The sequence below is a fragment of the Vipera ursinii genome (assembly GCF_947247035.1).
Source record: "Vipera ursinii genome assembly, chromosome: 5".
NCBI lineage: Eukaryota > Metazoa > Chordata > Lepidosauria > Squamata > Viperidae > Vipera > Vipera ursinii.
This window is the reverse complement of record NC_139518.1, coordinates 94,517,788-94,530,978: the sequence shown is the minus strand read 5'-3', so window position 1 is coordinate 94,530,978 and position 13,191 is coordinate 94,517,788. Positions and strand designations below refer to the sequence as shown.

General features: G+C 45.0%; 1 protein-coding gene across 5 annotated transcripts in view; it reads left to right on the top strand.

The window, feature by feature from the left end:
- The window catches only part of WAPL (WAPL cohesin release factor), a 56,225-nt gene extending 45,121 nt beyond the window's left edge, over positions 1–11,104 (top strand). For 3 of the 5 annotated variants that reach the window (XM_083364171.1, XM_083364170.1, XM_083364169.1), the window contains 6 exons: positions 1,018–1,225; positions 2,683–2,771; positions 4,879–4,974; positions 8,549–9,651; positions 10,178–10,238; positions 10,970–11,104. In XM_083364171.1, coding sequence (XP_083220297.1) covers positions 1,018–1,225; positions 2,683–2,771; positions 4,879–4,974; positions 8,549–8,614 — 459 coding nt within the window. In that variant the 3' untranslated portion in view covers positions 8,615–9,651; positions 10,178–10,238; positions 10,970–11,104. Of the gene's footprint in view, positions 1–1,017; positions 1,226–2,682; positions 2,772–4,878; positions 4,975–8,548 lie in introns of those variants that run through there. The other 2 variants (XM_083364168.1, XM_083364172.1) reach the window with 2 other exon arrangements.
- Positions 11,105–13,191: the final 2,087 nt, after the last annotated feature.

The following is a 13,191-nucleotide window of genomic DNA, read 5'->3' as shown; positions in this document are numbered from 1 at the left end:
AGGGTCTGAAGGAAGTCCCGCCTCAGCACTTGGCCATCAGCAGCCCTGCCAACGACTTTTGTTTGTCAGAAGGTTGCAAAAGGGGATCACATGACCCTGGGACACTGATCATCATAAATATGAATCAGTTGCCAAGCATCCAAATATAGAGCAAATGACCCTGGGGATGCTGCAAAGGTCATAAGTGTGAAAAATGGTCATAAGTCATTTCAGTGCCATTGTAACTTTGAACAGTCACTAAGCGAATTGTATGTCGAGGACTACCTGTCCTTGATCCCGTTTTTCCTTTTTTTTGGTCATCGAGTTTTTGACACCTTGCTAGGTAGTGCTCGAATATTGCCATATCGGTGAAAAGGTTGAAAAGCCCTGTTCTAGAGGGTCTGCTGAATCTTTGCAAATTGACCCAGAACCGACAGAATAGAAACCTGGAGTGATTTGCTTGCCCTGCCTTTTCGATGAAGCAAATCTGGGCAGGATAAGTAGCTGAAGGCAGGGGTCCCCAACGTGCCGGTATGCCGGGCTGCAGCATGCCAGAAACCGGTCCATGCAAACAAGCAAAGCTCCATCCACAGGATGGAGGCAGTACATAAAACCACCACCACCATCCCTCCGGTCCACAGAAAAAAACTCCATGGAACCGGTCCCTGGTGCTCGAAAGGTTGGGGACCCTGTGGCTTAAGGCCTCTTCCCTGACCCTAGCCCTACTCTCAGCAGCTCTGCATTCACTACTTGCCCCAAAGTCCTTGGCCTGGCTTGATACAACAGCACTGATGATCAACTGTGGGATGCTAAGTTTCAACCCTATCACGGTATTGTTTCTGCACTAAGAACTGAAGTTAACCATGGTGCTGAATCCCAAATGTGTTAACGTGATGCCTGTATTATAGTGTGCTGTGAGATGTTGAGTGAAAAGGGGAGCCTCAATGAAGAGGGGTGGCTGAGACATTGGGCAGTGCTGGTGAGCGAATGCAGGGTGGCTGATTTTCCAATCCAACCATGTTTGTTTTGGTCTCTCAGTTGTTCCTGGAAAGAGAGAGAGCAGCGCAGCTGGCCGAGAGTCAGACCGACGAACTGATTAAAGAGGCTCCCACCGCACAGCATGACCAGAGTGGGGAGTGGCAGGAGACCAGTGGGGAGATTCAGTGGGTCTCCACAGAAAAGCCAGACAACGCTGAGGAGAAAGAGAAGAAAGAAGACGAAGAAGAAGAGCTAGATCTTAATAAAGGTGGGTGGCAGTGGCTGGGCAAGAAGGCCTAGGCCACGGGTCGGCAACCCGCGGCTCTGGAACCGCATGCAGCTCTTTCAGCCTTCTCCTGCGGCTCTGCAGGAGAGAGAGAGAGAGGAGAGAGGGACACAGACAGAGACAGGCTCTTGTGCTTCCCCTCTCTCTCTCTCCCTCTCTCTCTCTGTGTATGTATAAAAAAGAGTGGCCTCACGCTGTTGTCTGACAAGCTGACAAGCTTATTGGGCAGGGCTCCTGCCTTTGCTGCATCTCCACAGGAAGCAGCAGCTCTCTCTCTCTCCTCCCCCCCCCCTCTCTCTCTCTCTCTCTTACACACACACACACACACACACACACACACACACACTGAGTTGGGGAAAAGGACTGGCAGACTAAGGGCAGGAGAGCCAGCCCAATAAGAATGTGTGTCAGCTTGTCGGAGAATAGCGTGAAACCAGCTTGCCAGGTGAGCAGAAGATCGGAGAGAGGGAGAGAACTCATGCACAACAGCCTCTTTTTCTTTTTTAATTAAACTCTTCAAGCTCCTCCCCCTTTCTCGTTTTTTAAAATATCTTCGCTTATGGTGTCAGCTAGGTCAGGGGTCCCCAACCCCCGGTCCGTGGACCAGTACCGGTCCGCGGCATACCAGCAACCGGTCTGCACAAACAAGCAAAGCCCCATCCACGGGATGCAGGCAGCACACAAAACCACGCCCCCTCCGGTCTGCAGAAAAACCTCTGTCCACGGAACTGGCCCCGAAAAGGTTGGGGACCTCTGAGCTACGTCCTTTGCTGTCTCTTTCCTGGAAATCCTTGCTTCTGACACTACTGGAAAGAGTCTGGTGGCCCCTTTTCTGTCTTAACAAATTTTATTACGAGGTATAAGCCTTTTGTCAGTAGTGCTAATTTTATTAGTTGGAAGAGGGGCTACCAGACCCCTTTAGGCTTTTTGCTCCCGTTGACTGACGGAGCTCTCCTCCAGGTGCGACATGGTGTCTTGTCTGATAAAAATAAGCTTAATCTTACCTGTTTGTATCCAGTATCCTAAATTTAAATTCTGTCTCTTCTCCTTCTCTCATTCCTTCATCCCAATTTTTTTTTTTTTTTTTTTGCAAGATTTTCCCTACCTTTCCCAATGTCCTCTCTCGCCTAACTCCAAATAATTTGATTGGGGTGTTTTTTCCGAGTGCCGGATGTGTTTGTTTGAATGCCTTATAATTTATGTATTAAGGGGTAGACTGGATTAATTGGTTGTCCTTCGGGTCAGGATCGTGTTCCGGTAAATTGGGAGTTTTTAGCCAGTGACTTCAGAGTCGAGCTGATGGGGGTTAGAAACTCTGCTTTGTTACTCTTAGGGATTGCTCAGTATTTCTCTCTGGTGGGGGGGGGAAAAATCAGAAAAATTGTGTAAGAATGCAAAATGAGAGTATCGGTATAAAACCTCTTCTTGTTTATTTACAGCCCTTCAGCATGCCGGAAAGCACATGGAAGATTGCATCGTGGCCTCTTACACAGCACTGCTGCTAGGCTGCCTCTGCCAGGAAAGTCCGGTAAGAAAGTTCACCACTGCATAACCCTTAAACGGCTGGAAAGAGTGGGTTGGCTTGAAGCAGGGAAGTGGGTTGTGTGTACAGTCTGAAACAGGGCAGGGATTTCATAGGTAAGAGAAAAGCGGGCCCGGAGTGTGTTTCTCTCCAAGGCTGGCGGTCGTCGTGTTTTTCCTGCGACGCAAATGCGGTGCTCTCAAATGAATCAATACTAAGGCCATTCATCTTAACAGTCAATATGCCTTTTAATCTAATGTTTGGTAGGATATAGTCCAGTGATGGCGAACCTTTTAGAGACCGAGCGCCCGGGTGCTGGGTGGGTGTGGCCCATTGGGTGGGCGTGGCTCCGGTGGTAATGTCAGACTGGGTGGGACTAAAAAGTTCAATCAATCAATTTTTTTTAAAAAATTCCATTTATATCCCGCCGTTCTCCGAAGACTCAGGGCGGCTTACAAGCTTAGCAGTAGCCTTCATTCTATGTATATGCCTGCTTATTAGGGCTTTCACACACACCCCAAGCGGCATTATTACAAAGTCAGCTTATTGCCCCCAACAATCTGGGTCCTCATTTTACCTACCTCGGAAGGATGGAAGGCTGAGTCAACCTTGAGCCTGGTGGGACTCGAACCTGCACTAATTGCAGGCAGCTGGAGTTACTTAAGGAGGCATTAGCCCACTGCTCCACCAATTCCAAGAAAGATCTTTTTTTTTCCCCGCGAGAAGTTGAAATTGATTGAACCTTTTTTTTTTTTTTTTGCTTATGGCAGCAGAGGCCTAAATCGAAAAGGTTTTATAAAACCCAGCTGAAGGCCTAGGACTGGGGCGACGGCGCGCGTGCCCACAGAGAGGGCGCTGTGCGCATGCCACAGGTTCGCCACAAGTGTGCAAAACACACGTGAGGCTGCCCGCCTTGTGCTCTGTATTGTTTGCTCTGGAAGCTCCCCAAGCTAATTTCCCATCCTAAGGGTATTCGATCCAAGATCAACTTTGTTTAACTCAAGGGCGGGTGTGTATGTGTGTGGGTTGTTGTTGTTGTTTTCTCTTTGTTTAGCACATGAACTACACTCAAAAAAAACCTGTCCACCCTTTGGTTGCCCAAGGCCCCTTAATTTATTTATTTATTTATTTATTTTAATTCCATTTATATCCCACCCTTCCCTGAAGACTCAGGGCGGCTTACAAGCTTAGCAGTAGCCTTCATTCTATGTATATGCCTGCTTATTAGGGCTTTCACACACACATCCCCAAGCAGCATTATTACAAAGTCAGCTTAATTGCCCCCAACAATCTGGGTCCTCATTTTACCTACCTCGGAAGGATGGAAGGCTGAGTCAACCTTGAGCCTGGTGGGACTCGAACCTGCACTAATTGCAGGCAGCCGTCGCCAGTGAGCAGGGCTAAACGTTTGAGCAGTGGGCTTCCAAATTAAAAAAAAGTCTTAAGGAAATGAACTTCAACATGCGGACCTACGTTTTCCTATTCCTAATTGTCCAGGGTGCTGCCAAATTTTATGTCATTGTTTAGGGCTCGGGAGTGTGGCTTCCATGCCCTCCCCCCAGACATGTTCAGTGCTCATGGCTGTGTCTGCTGCAAGGCTGGAATCCCCTCCCAAGCAAATGATGGAATAAAATATTTGATACTGCCTCTCGGTTCTTTACTCTTACGCAACAAATGTTCTGCCGTTTGAGCGGTGCTTTTCTCTTGACAGTTGCAATCTCATCTGGAACGATGCTCAGGTCTTGGGATCATTCGTGGCCAGAGGAAAATTGTAAAACAGCAAAGCTTTTGGAAAAGGCTTCATAGCTCTTACATATCCTTCCTTATTTTCTTATTTTCCCACTGGCTGGTAAAGCAGTGGAGGTGGAAAGGAGAAGGGCCAGCTTCCAGCCTTTACGAAAAGGGAAAAATATAGCTGCAAATGGCTGAGAAGCTTTATTGTATCGAGTTATTAAAGAGATGCAGGATTGATATTTGGACCTCGGTCCTGTGTTGGGAAAGAGGTGGCGTGGATGAATGCGGCAGCATTTTATTTCTTCCAGTGTCGCGTTTTGTGCAAAATATTTTTTCCTACGAGCTTGGAAATGTCCTAATGCAGAATTTATTTCCTTAGATCAATGTGACTACTGTAAGGACATACTTACCCAACGGGGACTTCTCAATCATGACCGAAATGCTCAAAAAGTTTCTTAGTTTCATGAACCTTACTGTAAGTAGATCTTCGGAGATTCTAATGATTTATTGCCTGACTAGTATTAGTAGGCTTGTTTTGCATTTTTTTTTTTTTTGCAGCATGGGGGGTGGGCAGGGCAGATTTCTAGAAGTTCACCAACATACAGGTGCTCCTCGACTTTCGACAGTTCGTTTAGTGACCATTCAAAGTTACAATGGCGTTGAAAAAAAACATTGAATTGGGACCATTTTTCACACGCACCGTTCTGTCCCAGCCCATGTGAGTCCTTGCTATGCTCAGAAGGAGAAACCCCTCTTCCAATCAAGCAGGCAGGAACCACAGGAAAAACCCAAAGCCCTTTGACCTGAGTCAATGTCCCAAGACATACAAACACAGTTCAGAGAAACTCGATCCTTAACACAACCAGCCCCTCCCACCACACCTTCCCTTTTTATTATGCAGCCAAGGCGTGGCTTTCCTAACACCTTCTCCTTTGCCTTTGGAGCCGCCCCGTTGCATTCCTTTGTCCTGCTCTCTTTTCTTGCCGGCGCTGTCGCGCATCCTGGATATTTCCCAGCTGCGCTTCGTCGCTGTCCGACACAGGCTCCCAGCATAGCTGGGAGCCGCAAGAAAAAAACAACCCCTTTTATTCTCACAGACCTGAAGTCAATGTCCCAGGCAAACAAACACAGTTGACAGAAACTCAATCCTTAACACGAACGGTTTCCTTCGGCAACCAGCACATCCCACACCTTCCCTTTTATAATGCAGCCGAGGCGTGGCTTCCTAATGCCTTCTCCTTTGCCTTTGGAGCCGCCCCATTGCATCCCTCTGTCCTACTCGCTTCTCTTGTCTGCGCTTTCGTGCATCCTGGATATTTCCCAGCTGTGCTTCATCACTGCCCCCCACAGGCTCCCAGCACAGCTGTGTCTCAGCCTGAGCGCGAGTAGAGGGGCCAGGCTCCTCGTCCGAGTGTAGGTCTTGGAGCTCCTTAGGGCCTTCCTCTGACTCTGATGTCACTCCAGGCCCCTGCCCCCCCTCTGATTCCTCAGACTCAGCTGCCGTATCCACGAGCTGGCGAATGACAACACGTACGATCGTTGCAACATCCCCACGGTCACGTGATCAAAATTCAGATGCTTGGCAACTGGCTCACGTTTATGTCGGTATGCAGTATCCCAGGGTCACGTCATCTCCTTTTGCGACCTTTCTGACAACCAGGCTAAATGGGGAAGCCCGATTCACTTAGCAACTGCGTTACTAACTTATCAGCTGCAGTGAATCACTCAACATCCGGGGCAAGCGAGGTGGTGAAATGTAAAATTCACTGAACAAATGTCTTGCTTGGCACTAGAAACGTTGGGCTCCATTAGGGTCGTAAGTTGAGAACTACCTATATTAAACTTCAGCTTTGGGAATTAGGCACAGCCAGAACAGGCATTCTGCCTGTTTAGGGCTGTGAACGCCGGTAATTTATTCCCCGGTGCTTTTCCTAAGCACTACAGGGAGTGCAGAATTATTAGGCAAGTTGTATTTTTGAGGATTAATTTTATTATTGAACAACAACCATGTTCTCAATGAACCCAAAAAACTCATTAATATCAAAGCTGAATATTTTTGGAAGTAGTTTTTAGTTTGTTTTTAGTTATAGCTATTTTAGGGGGATATCTGTGTGTGCAGGTGACTATTACTGTGCATAATTATTAGGCAACTTAACAAAAAACAAATATATACCCATTTCAATTATTTATTTTTACCAGTGAAACCAATATAACATCTCAACATTCACAAATATACATTTCTGACATTCAAAAACATAACAAAAACAAATCAGTGACCAATATAGCCACCTTTCTTTGCAAGGACACTCAAAAGCCTGCCATCCATGGATTCTGTCAGTGTTTTGATCTGTTCACCATCAACATTGCGTGCAGCAGCAACCACAGCCTCCCAGACACTGTTCAGAGAGGTGTACTGTTTTCCCTCCTTGTAAATCTCACATTTGATGATGGACCACAGGTTCTCAATGGGGTTCAGATCAGGTGAACAAGGAGGCCATGTCATTAGATTTCCTTCTTTTATACCCTTTCTTGCCAGCCACGCTGTGGAGTACTTGGACTCGTGTGATGGAGCATTGTCCTGCATGAAAATCATGTTTTTCTTGAAGGATGCAGACTTCTTCCTGTACCACTGCTTGAAGAAGGTGTCTTCCAGAAACTGGCAGTAGGACTGGGAGTTGAGCTTGACTCCATCCTCAACCTGAAAAGGCCCCACAAGCTCATCTTTGATGATACCAGCCCAAACCAGTACTCCACCTCCACCTTGCTGGCGTCTGAGTCGGACTGGAGCTCTCTGCCCTTTACCAATCCAGCCACGGGCCCATCCATCTGGCCCATCAAGACTCACTCTCATTTCATCAGTCCATAAAACCTTAGAAAAATCAGTCTTGAGATATTTCTTGGCCCAGTCTTGACGTTTCAGCTTGTGTGTCTTGTTCAGTGGTGGTCGTCTTTCAGCCTTTCTTACCTTGGCCATGTCTCTGAGTATTGCACACCTTGTGCTTTTGGGCACTCCAGTGATGTTGCAGCTCTGAAATATGGCCAAACTGGTGGCAAGTGGCATCTTGGCAGCTGCACGCTTGACTTTTCTCAGTTCATGGGCAGTTATTTTGCGCCTTGGTTTCTCCACACGCTTCTTGCGACCCTGTTGACTATTTTGAATGAAACGCTTGATTGTTCGATGATCACGCTTCAGAAGCTTTGCAATTTTAAGAGTGCTGCATCCCTCTGCAAGATATCTCACTATTTTTGACTTTTCTGAGCCTGTCAAGTCCTTCTTTTGACCCATTTTGCCAAAGGAAAGGAAGTTGCCTAATAATTATGCACACCTGATACAGGGTGTTGATGTCATTAGACCACACCCCTTCTCATTACAGAGATGCACATCACCTAATATGCTTAATTGGTAGTAGGCTTTCGAGCCTATACAGCTTGGAGTAAGACAACATGCATAAAGAGGATGATGTGGTCAAAATACTCATTTGCCTAATAATTCTGCACTCCCTGTAACTGGATTCTTGTGGCAAGAATTTTATACAAAGTCTGCTTATGTGAAGAGCACGTTCTATTTAAACCCGCTGGGATTTTCTTTTTCTCGAAAATGGGAACTGCCAGTCTAATTGATCCTGTTCCAAATTTTGTGTCGTTGTAATGTAAACAAGGATGTGCCAGCTCTACCATCAGGGGAATAGGATGTTCTGGAGCAGGGGTGTCAAACTGCCGGCCCGCGGGCCGGAGCGTCACGGAGAAACCACGCCCAGTCCATTTTCGGCAATGGGAAAAAGTTCCGATACGTCGCGCGACGTCACGAGTTTGACATGCCTGTTCTGGAGAGATCTGGAACACGGTGGGTGGGTTTCTTTCCAACAGCACCTAGCAGTGCTTTTCTGGAAGTAAGGAGCAAAGAAGCATTACTTTCAGGGGAAAAAAAATTACTGGGCCTTAACCAGACTGGCGCAGGTCAGCAGAAAATGGAAACATCCCAGCATCTCCTCAAAAGGAGGAATGCATCTTAACATTTTCCTGTTTTTTTTGTCTCCTTGCTCACCCAGTGCGCAGTGGGAACCACCGGCCAGAAGTCAATCTCCCGAGTGATTGAATACTTGGAACACTGCTAGTTACTACTACTACCACCCCTGTTGGGCCACAGGCACTTGGATGGCGGGTGGTTTTTCTTTCAGAAAAAGCAAGAGATTGTGACCGACGTGCTTGCTGAGGGGAGATGCATTCCTCAAGTCTCATTTTTCTCTTTGGATTTTTAAGGATACCTGGGTTTTTTCCCGCTCGCCTGGCATTTTTCCGAAGCGTTGCGACCACTTCAAATGTGCAGTTTATCCAAAAAAAAAAAAATCAGAGAGGGGGAAAAAAGAAAAAAAAAATCTGTGGACCGAGCGAATTTGCAATGTTTTCTAGCAACTCAATGCAGTATTTTCCATGTATTTGGCAATTTTTTTTTTAATCCACCCTCTTTATTTGTCTTGGCTTTTTTGTGACAACCTTTGAAGGGGGAAAAAAACCCGTGCTGCGGGTAAGGCAACTGCTGTTTTACTGTTGAGCCACTGTTCCGGGGGCGAAGGCAACGTTAGCTACTGAGGTATCGAGATTTAAAAAAAAAAATTCAAATAAAAATGCTCTGGGCAGCAGCGTAGCTCTGATTTGAGTTTAATTTGCTCTTGTTTTTGAAAGAGATTATTCCAAAATGAGTTTTTTTAAAAAAAAACAACCAGAATTTTTTTTTTTAAAAAAATACTTTTTTGTGATCTTAACTACTGTCTATATTTAAAATGTGTTGGAATCCAAAGAGGCTGAGGCTCGGATAGTTTATTTTTTATACTGTTTTGATTAAAAATTGGGTTGTTGGAAACTACTTCTCAGTTTTTGCAATTGTTGTGGCCTAAGTACTGTAAACCGATAGACCGTAACACGTCAGAGCTCTAAGAGAGGCATGCAGGAAGAAGAAAGATCCCCTCCTGGCCATTGTCTATATATTTTTTAAAAAATGCAGTAAAACATGCCCTGCTAAAGGTTAGCGTGAAACCATGTTCAGTCCAGGGTAATTTACGCTTCGGAATAAGCAAAAACTTTTAAACGCTGTCAGTTTGTTTCAAAGAAACATGGAGTTAAACCATCCAGTGGACAAATCTTTCCAATTAAGGTAATCTTTCTATATTTTGAGTTTTGAGCAGGTAAAACGCATACAATACAAAGCCTTAAATAGCTGAATATAGCAAAAATTTTGTTCGGTGTAGAGTCTAGTTCACAGCAAAGGATTGTGTTGAGACTTTTGTGGAACAAAGATCCCTGCAAAATACTTTTTTTTTTTGTTTCATTCCGTTGTGGTTTGAACGTTAGGGACTCTCTTTGCACTCATAATGATGTCCTGACTGACGGAATTGCTCATGACTTTTTATTAAGCTGGTCTTGAATCTTCACAAAAGTTTCTCGGGGACGTGTGTGTGTGTCACTGACACTTTTCACATTTACCTGTGTTAGGTAGTTGCATCATCTTACTTTGGATTTGTAAAACTTGAAGCCATAAGAAATATTAAGTTCTATGTATAATGAGGGAAGGGAGAAATAACAGAAAAATCTAACCTGCTTTTTAGATCTTGTTATCTCCATGTATAAAATTACAAACGTGCTTTTGTATCAGTGCAAGCTGTACATTTTTTTACACACAGTGGCTGCCTTCTACGTCTTCCTATTTTTGATAATGCGGATTGTTGGGAATTCAGTATGGAAGTAAGTGATTAGAAACAAAAGCTTATCCTCTCTTTTTTTAAAAAAAAATGTTCTCACCTCTTTAAGAAAATCCCCTTCCGTCCCCCCAAAAAATGTACCAGTGTAACTTAGAAAAGACAGCGGAGGCTGTGTGTTTGCCCTTGGGTGAAGGACAAGGGAGAGTAATGGAATAAAGCTGAACTTGTAAATTATTTTTGCGACGCAGGATTTTTCTGGATATATATATATATATATTTTTGGCATTTTTAGTTGGTAGAGCAAACGGCTTCCAGTTTGAGTTTGATTTCATGTAGCTTTTTAAGTTAGCCTTTTTTTTTTCTTGTGCGCGCGCCACGGCGAAGGACGATTAAAAGCAATTCTGGGGGAATCGGGACCCCACCCTTCTCTGTTACACTGGTAATGAGCTGAATGGGAAATAATTAAAAGTTCTTGTGTTGACAGTTTTTAATTAACAAGCACTGAAGATGCAGATGGACTGAGGGATAAAGGTCAGGGGGAATGCCCCCCTGTAGAGCTGCAGTGTATTTTCTTGTTTAAAACCCTCATCACACTCTGCATTTCAATGGGTACTTGAGGCCAACCTTCCAATTGAAAAGTTTTAAAATAAAAACTTCTTTTTTTCTCTCCCCCCCCCCCCCCGCTGTAAATACATGTGTGTAAATAAGCGCAGTTGGAAACTACAACCCTAGAGTACTTTTTTCTGAATCCAATCCTATTTTTATTTTATACAGTATTTCTCAGCTGTGATCTTTGGAGCAAAAAGCCAACGGCAGGAATAATAGTTTGTACCAGTTTCATGAAGTATGTCTTTTGGTTTTTGTAAATAATTTTAACTCGAATAAAAATTGCTACTTTCAATACATAAACCCACCCGTAGTGAGCACAGTTTTTTGACCCTGCAGATTCTTGCCTGCCGCATTTCAACCTGAAAGAGAAAGTAGCATGGCTGCCCTCCGAAATGACTCGAGTCTTCATGTGGAAAATATGGCGCCATGCTACAAGTATGGTGGTTTCCCTCTCTTAAGGCTAAACTCCAGAGCATAAATTACCGTATTTATCGGCGTATAACACGCACCGGCGTATAACACGCACCTCATTTTAAAAAGGAAATTTCAGGAAAAAAACTTACATTTCAAATAAATAACTATGGATCATTAACATTATATTGGCGTATAACACGCACACATCATTTGCCCCCTATTTTCAGGAAGAAAAAGTGTGTGTTATACGCCGATAAATACGGTAGGCATCACGGGGATTTAACCCCTAAGTTAAAAGTCATAAAATTTGGCTGCGGAGTCAGTTCCCCAAATTATGACATGTCTTTGTTGCCCATCTAAGCCAACGTTGAGCGAAGAGGTCTCTGCTGTTTCTCCAGATCATTGCTTCAGGTAGCAAGTGGTTCTTTGCTGCTTGGATGTTTTTCTTAAGGTGCAGCTGGGCCCTGTTTTTTTTTTTTAATAAAACAGCTTGGGAGTGATCGGAGAACCCGTCTTGCTGAGCAAAGGGCAGTTTAACTTGGGATTTTCACATGGTCTTGCTTTGATGGAGCTCTGCCTCGTCTGTTCCATGAGCTTAATGGTCAAAGAGTGTTGGGCTATAGCTCTGAAGATTCCTCTCCACAGGCACTACTGGAGAGAGCTGACGCACCTTGAGATCAAGGCAAATTTTATGTTTTCAGGTGGTCCAACAGTTTCTACCTGCAGCAACTTTGCTATTATCTGTTTTTTTTTTTTTTGCCTGACAGTTTTCTCACACTGGAGAGACACTTTAGGCCAGGGGTCTTCAAACTTGGCCCTTTTATGACTTGTGGACTTCAACTCCCAGAATTCCTCAGCCAGCCATGCTGGATGAGGACTTCTGGGAGTTGAAGTCCACAAGTCATAAAAGGGCCAAGTTTGAAGACCCTTGCTTTAGGCCAATGCCGACGTGAAAGTGCAGATTGGAGCATATAGCAGAGTTGGACCTGCTTGGGCAGATGTTACTTATCCAGGATGCGGTGGTTGATAAAGAGTTAACCAGTCAGCACACTCTTAGCAGTGGTATCCTAGTATGCTTTAACCAGTGCTTTTTCTGTAAAAGAAAAAGGTGCCAGAACTCACACATGTCATACAACCCGCCTTGCCTACCCTACAAGGTTCCATCCAAAAAAGGTGCCGGAACTCAGTTCTGAGCGTTCTATGACAAAAAAAGCCCTGGCTTTAACTACCCATGTTAATGCATAATTGAGGGCTGCTATGAACGGCAGGGATGCGGTGGCTCAGTGGGTTAGGACGCTGAGCTTGTCAATCAGATGGTCGGCAGTTTGGCGGGTCGAATCCCAAGTGCCGCGTAACAGAGTGAGCGCCTGTTACTCGTCCCAGCTTCTGCCAACCTAGCAGTTCGAAAGCACGTAAAAAATGCAAGTAGGAAAATAGGGACCACTATGGTGGGAAGGTAACAGCGTTTCGTGTGTCTTTGGCGTCTAGTCATGCCAGCCACATGACCACGGAGACGTCCTCGGACAAGCGCTGGCTCTTCGGCTTTGAAACGGAGATGAGCACCGGCCCCTAGAGTCGGAAACGACTAGCACGCATGTGCGGGGGAACCTTTACCTTTACCTTATGAACGGCTAATGTGTGGGAAGTCAGCTCCCCACAGAAGGAAATGTTAAAAGGGCAGAAAAATATATTTCCTCAAAAGATTGAAGAAGCAGGAAAGCGTGCCGTTTTCTTAATAGTCTCCTTCCCCCAAGCAGAAACCAGTTCTATAGAAATGCATGTGTAAAGGTTGGAGCTAGAAGTTTAGGAAGATAAAGACACCTAAAATCTACATACTCCAGTCCCAGGAAAGCAGGATATGACCTTGGGATAATAATAGGATTAACCCACCACCATCAAGAATACCAGAAAGGCACACCCAGACTCAGTTCAGAATATGTGACACAGGAAATACAAAGCCTGAGACAGGAAAT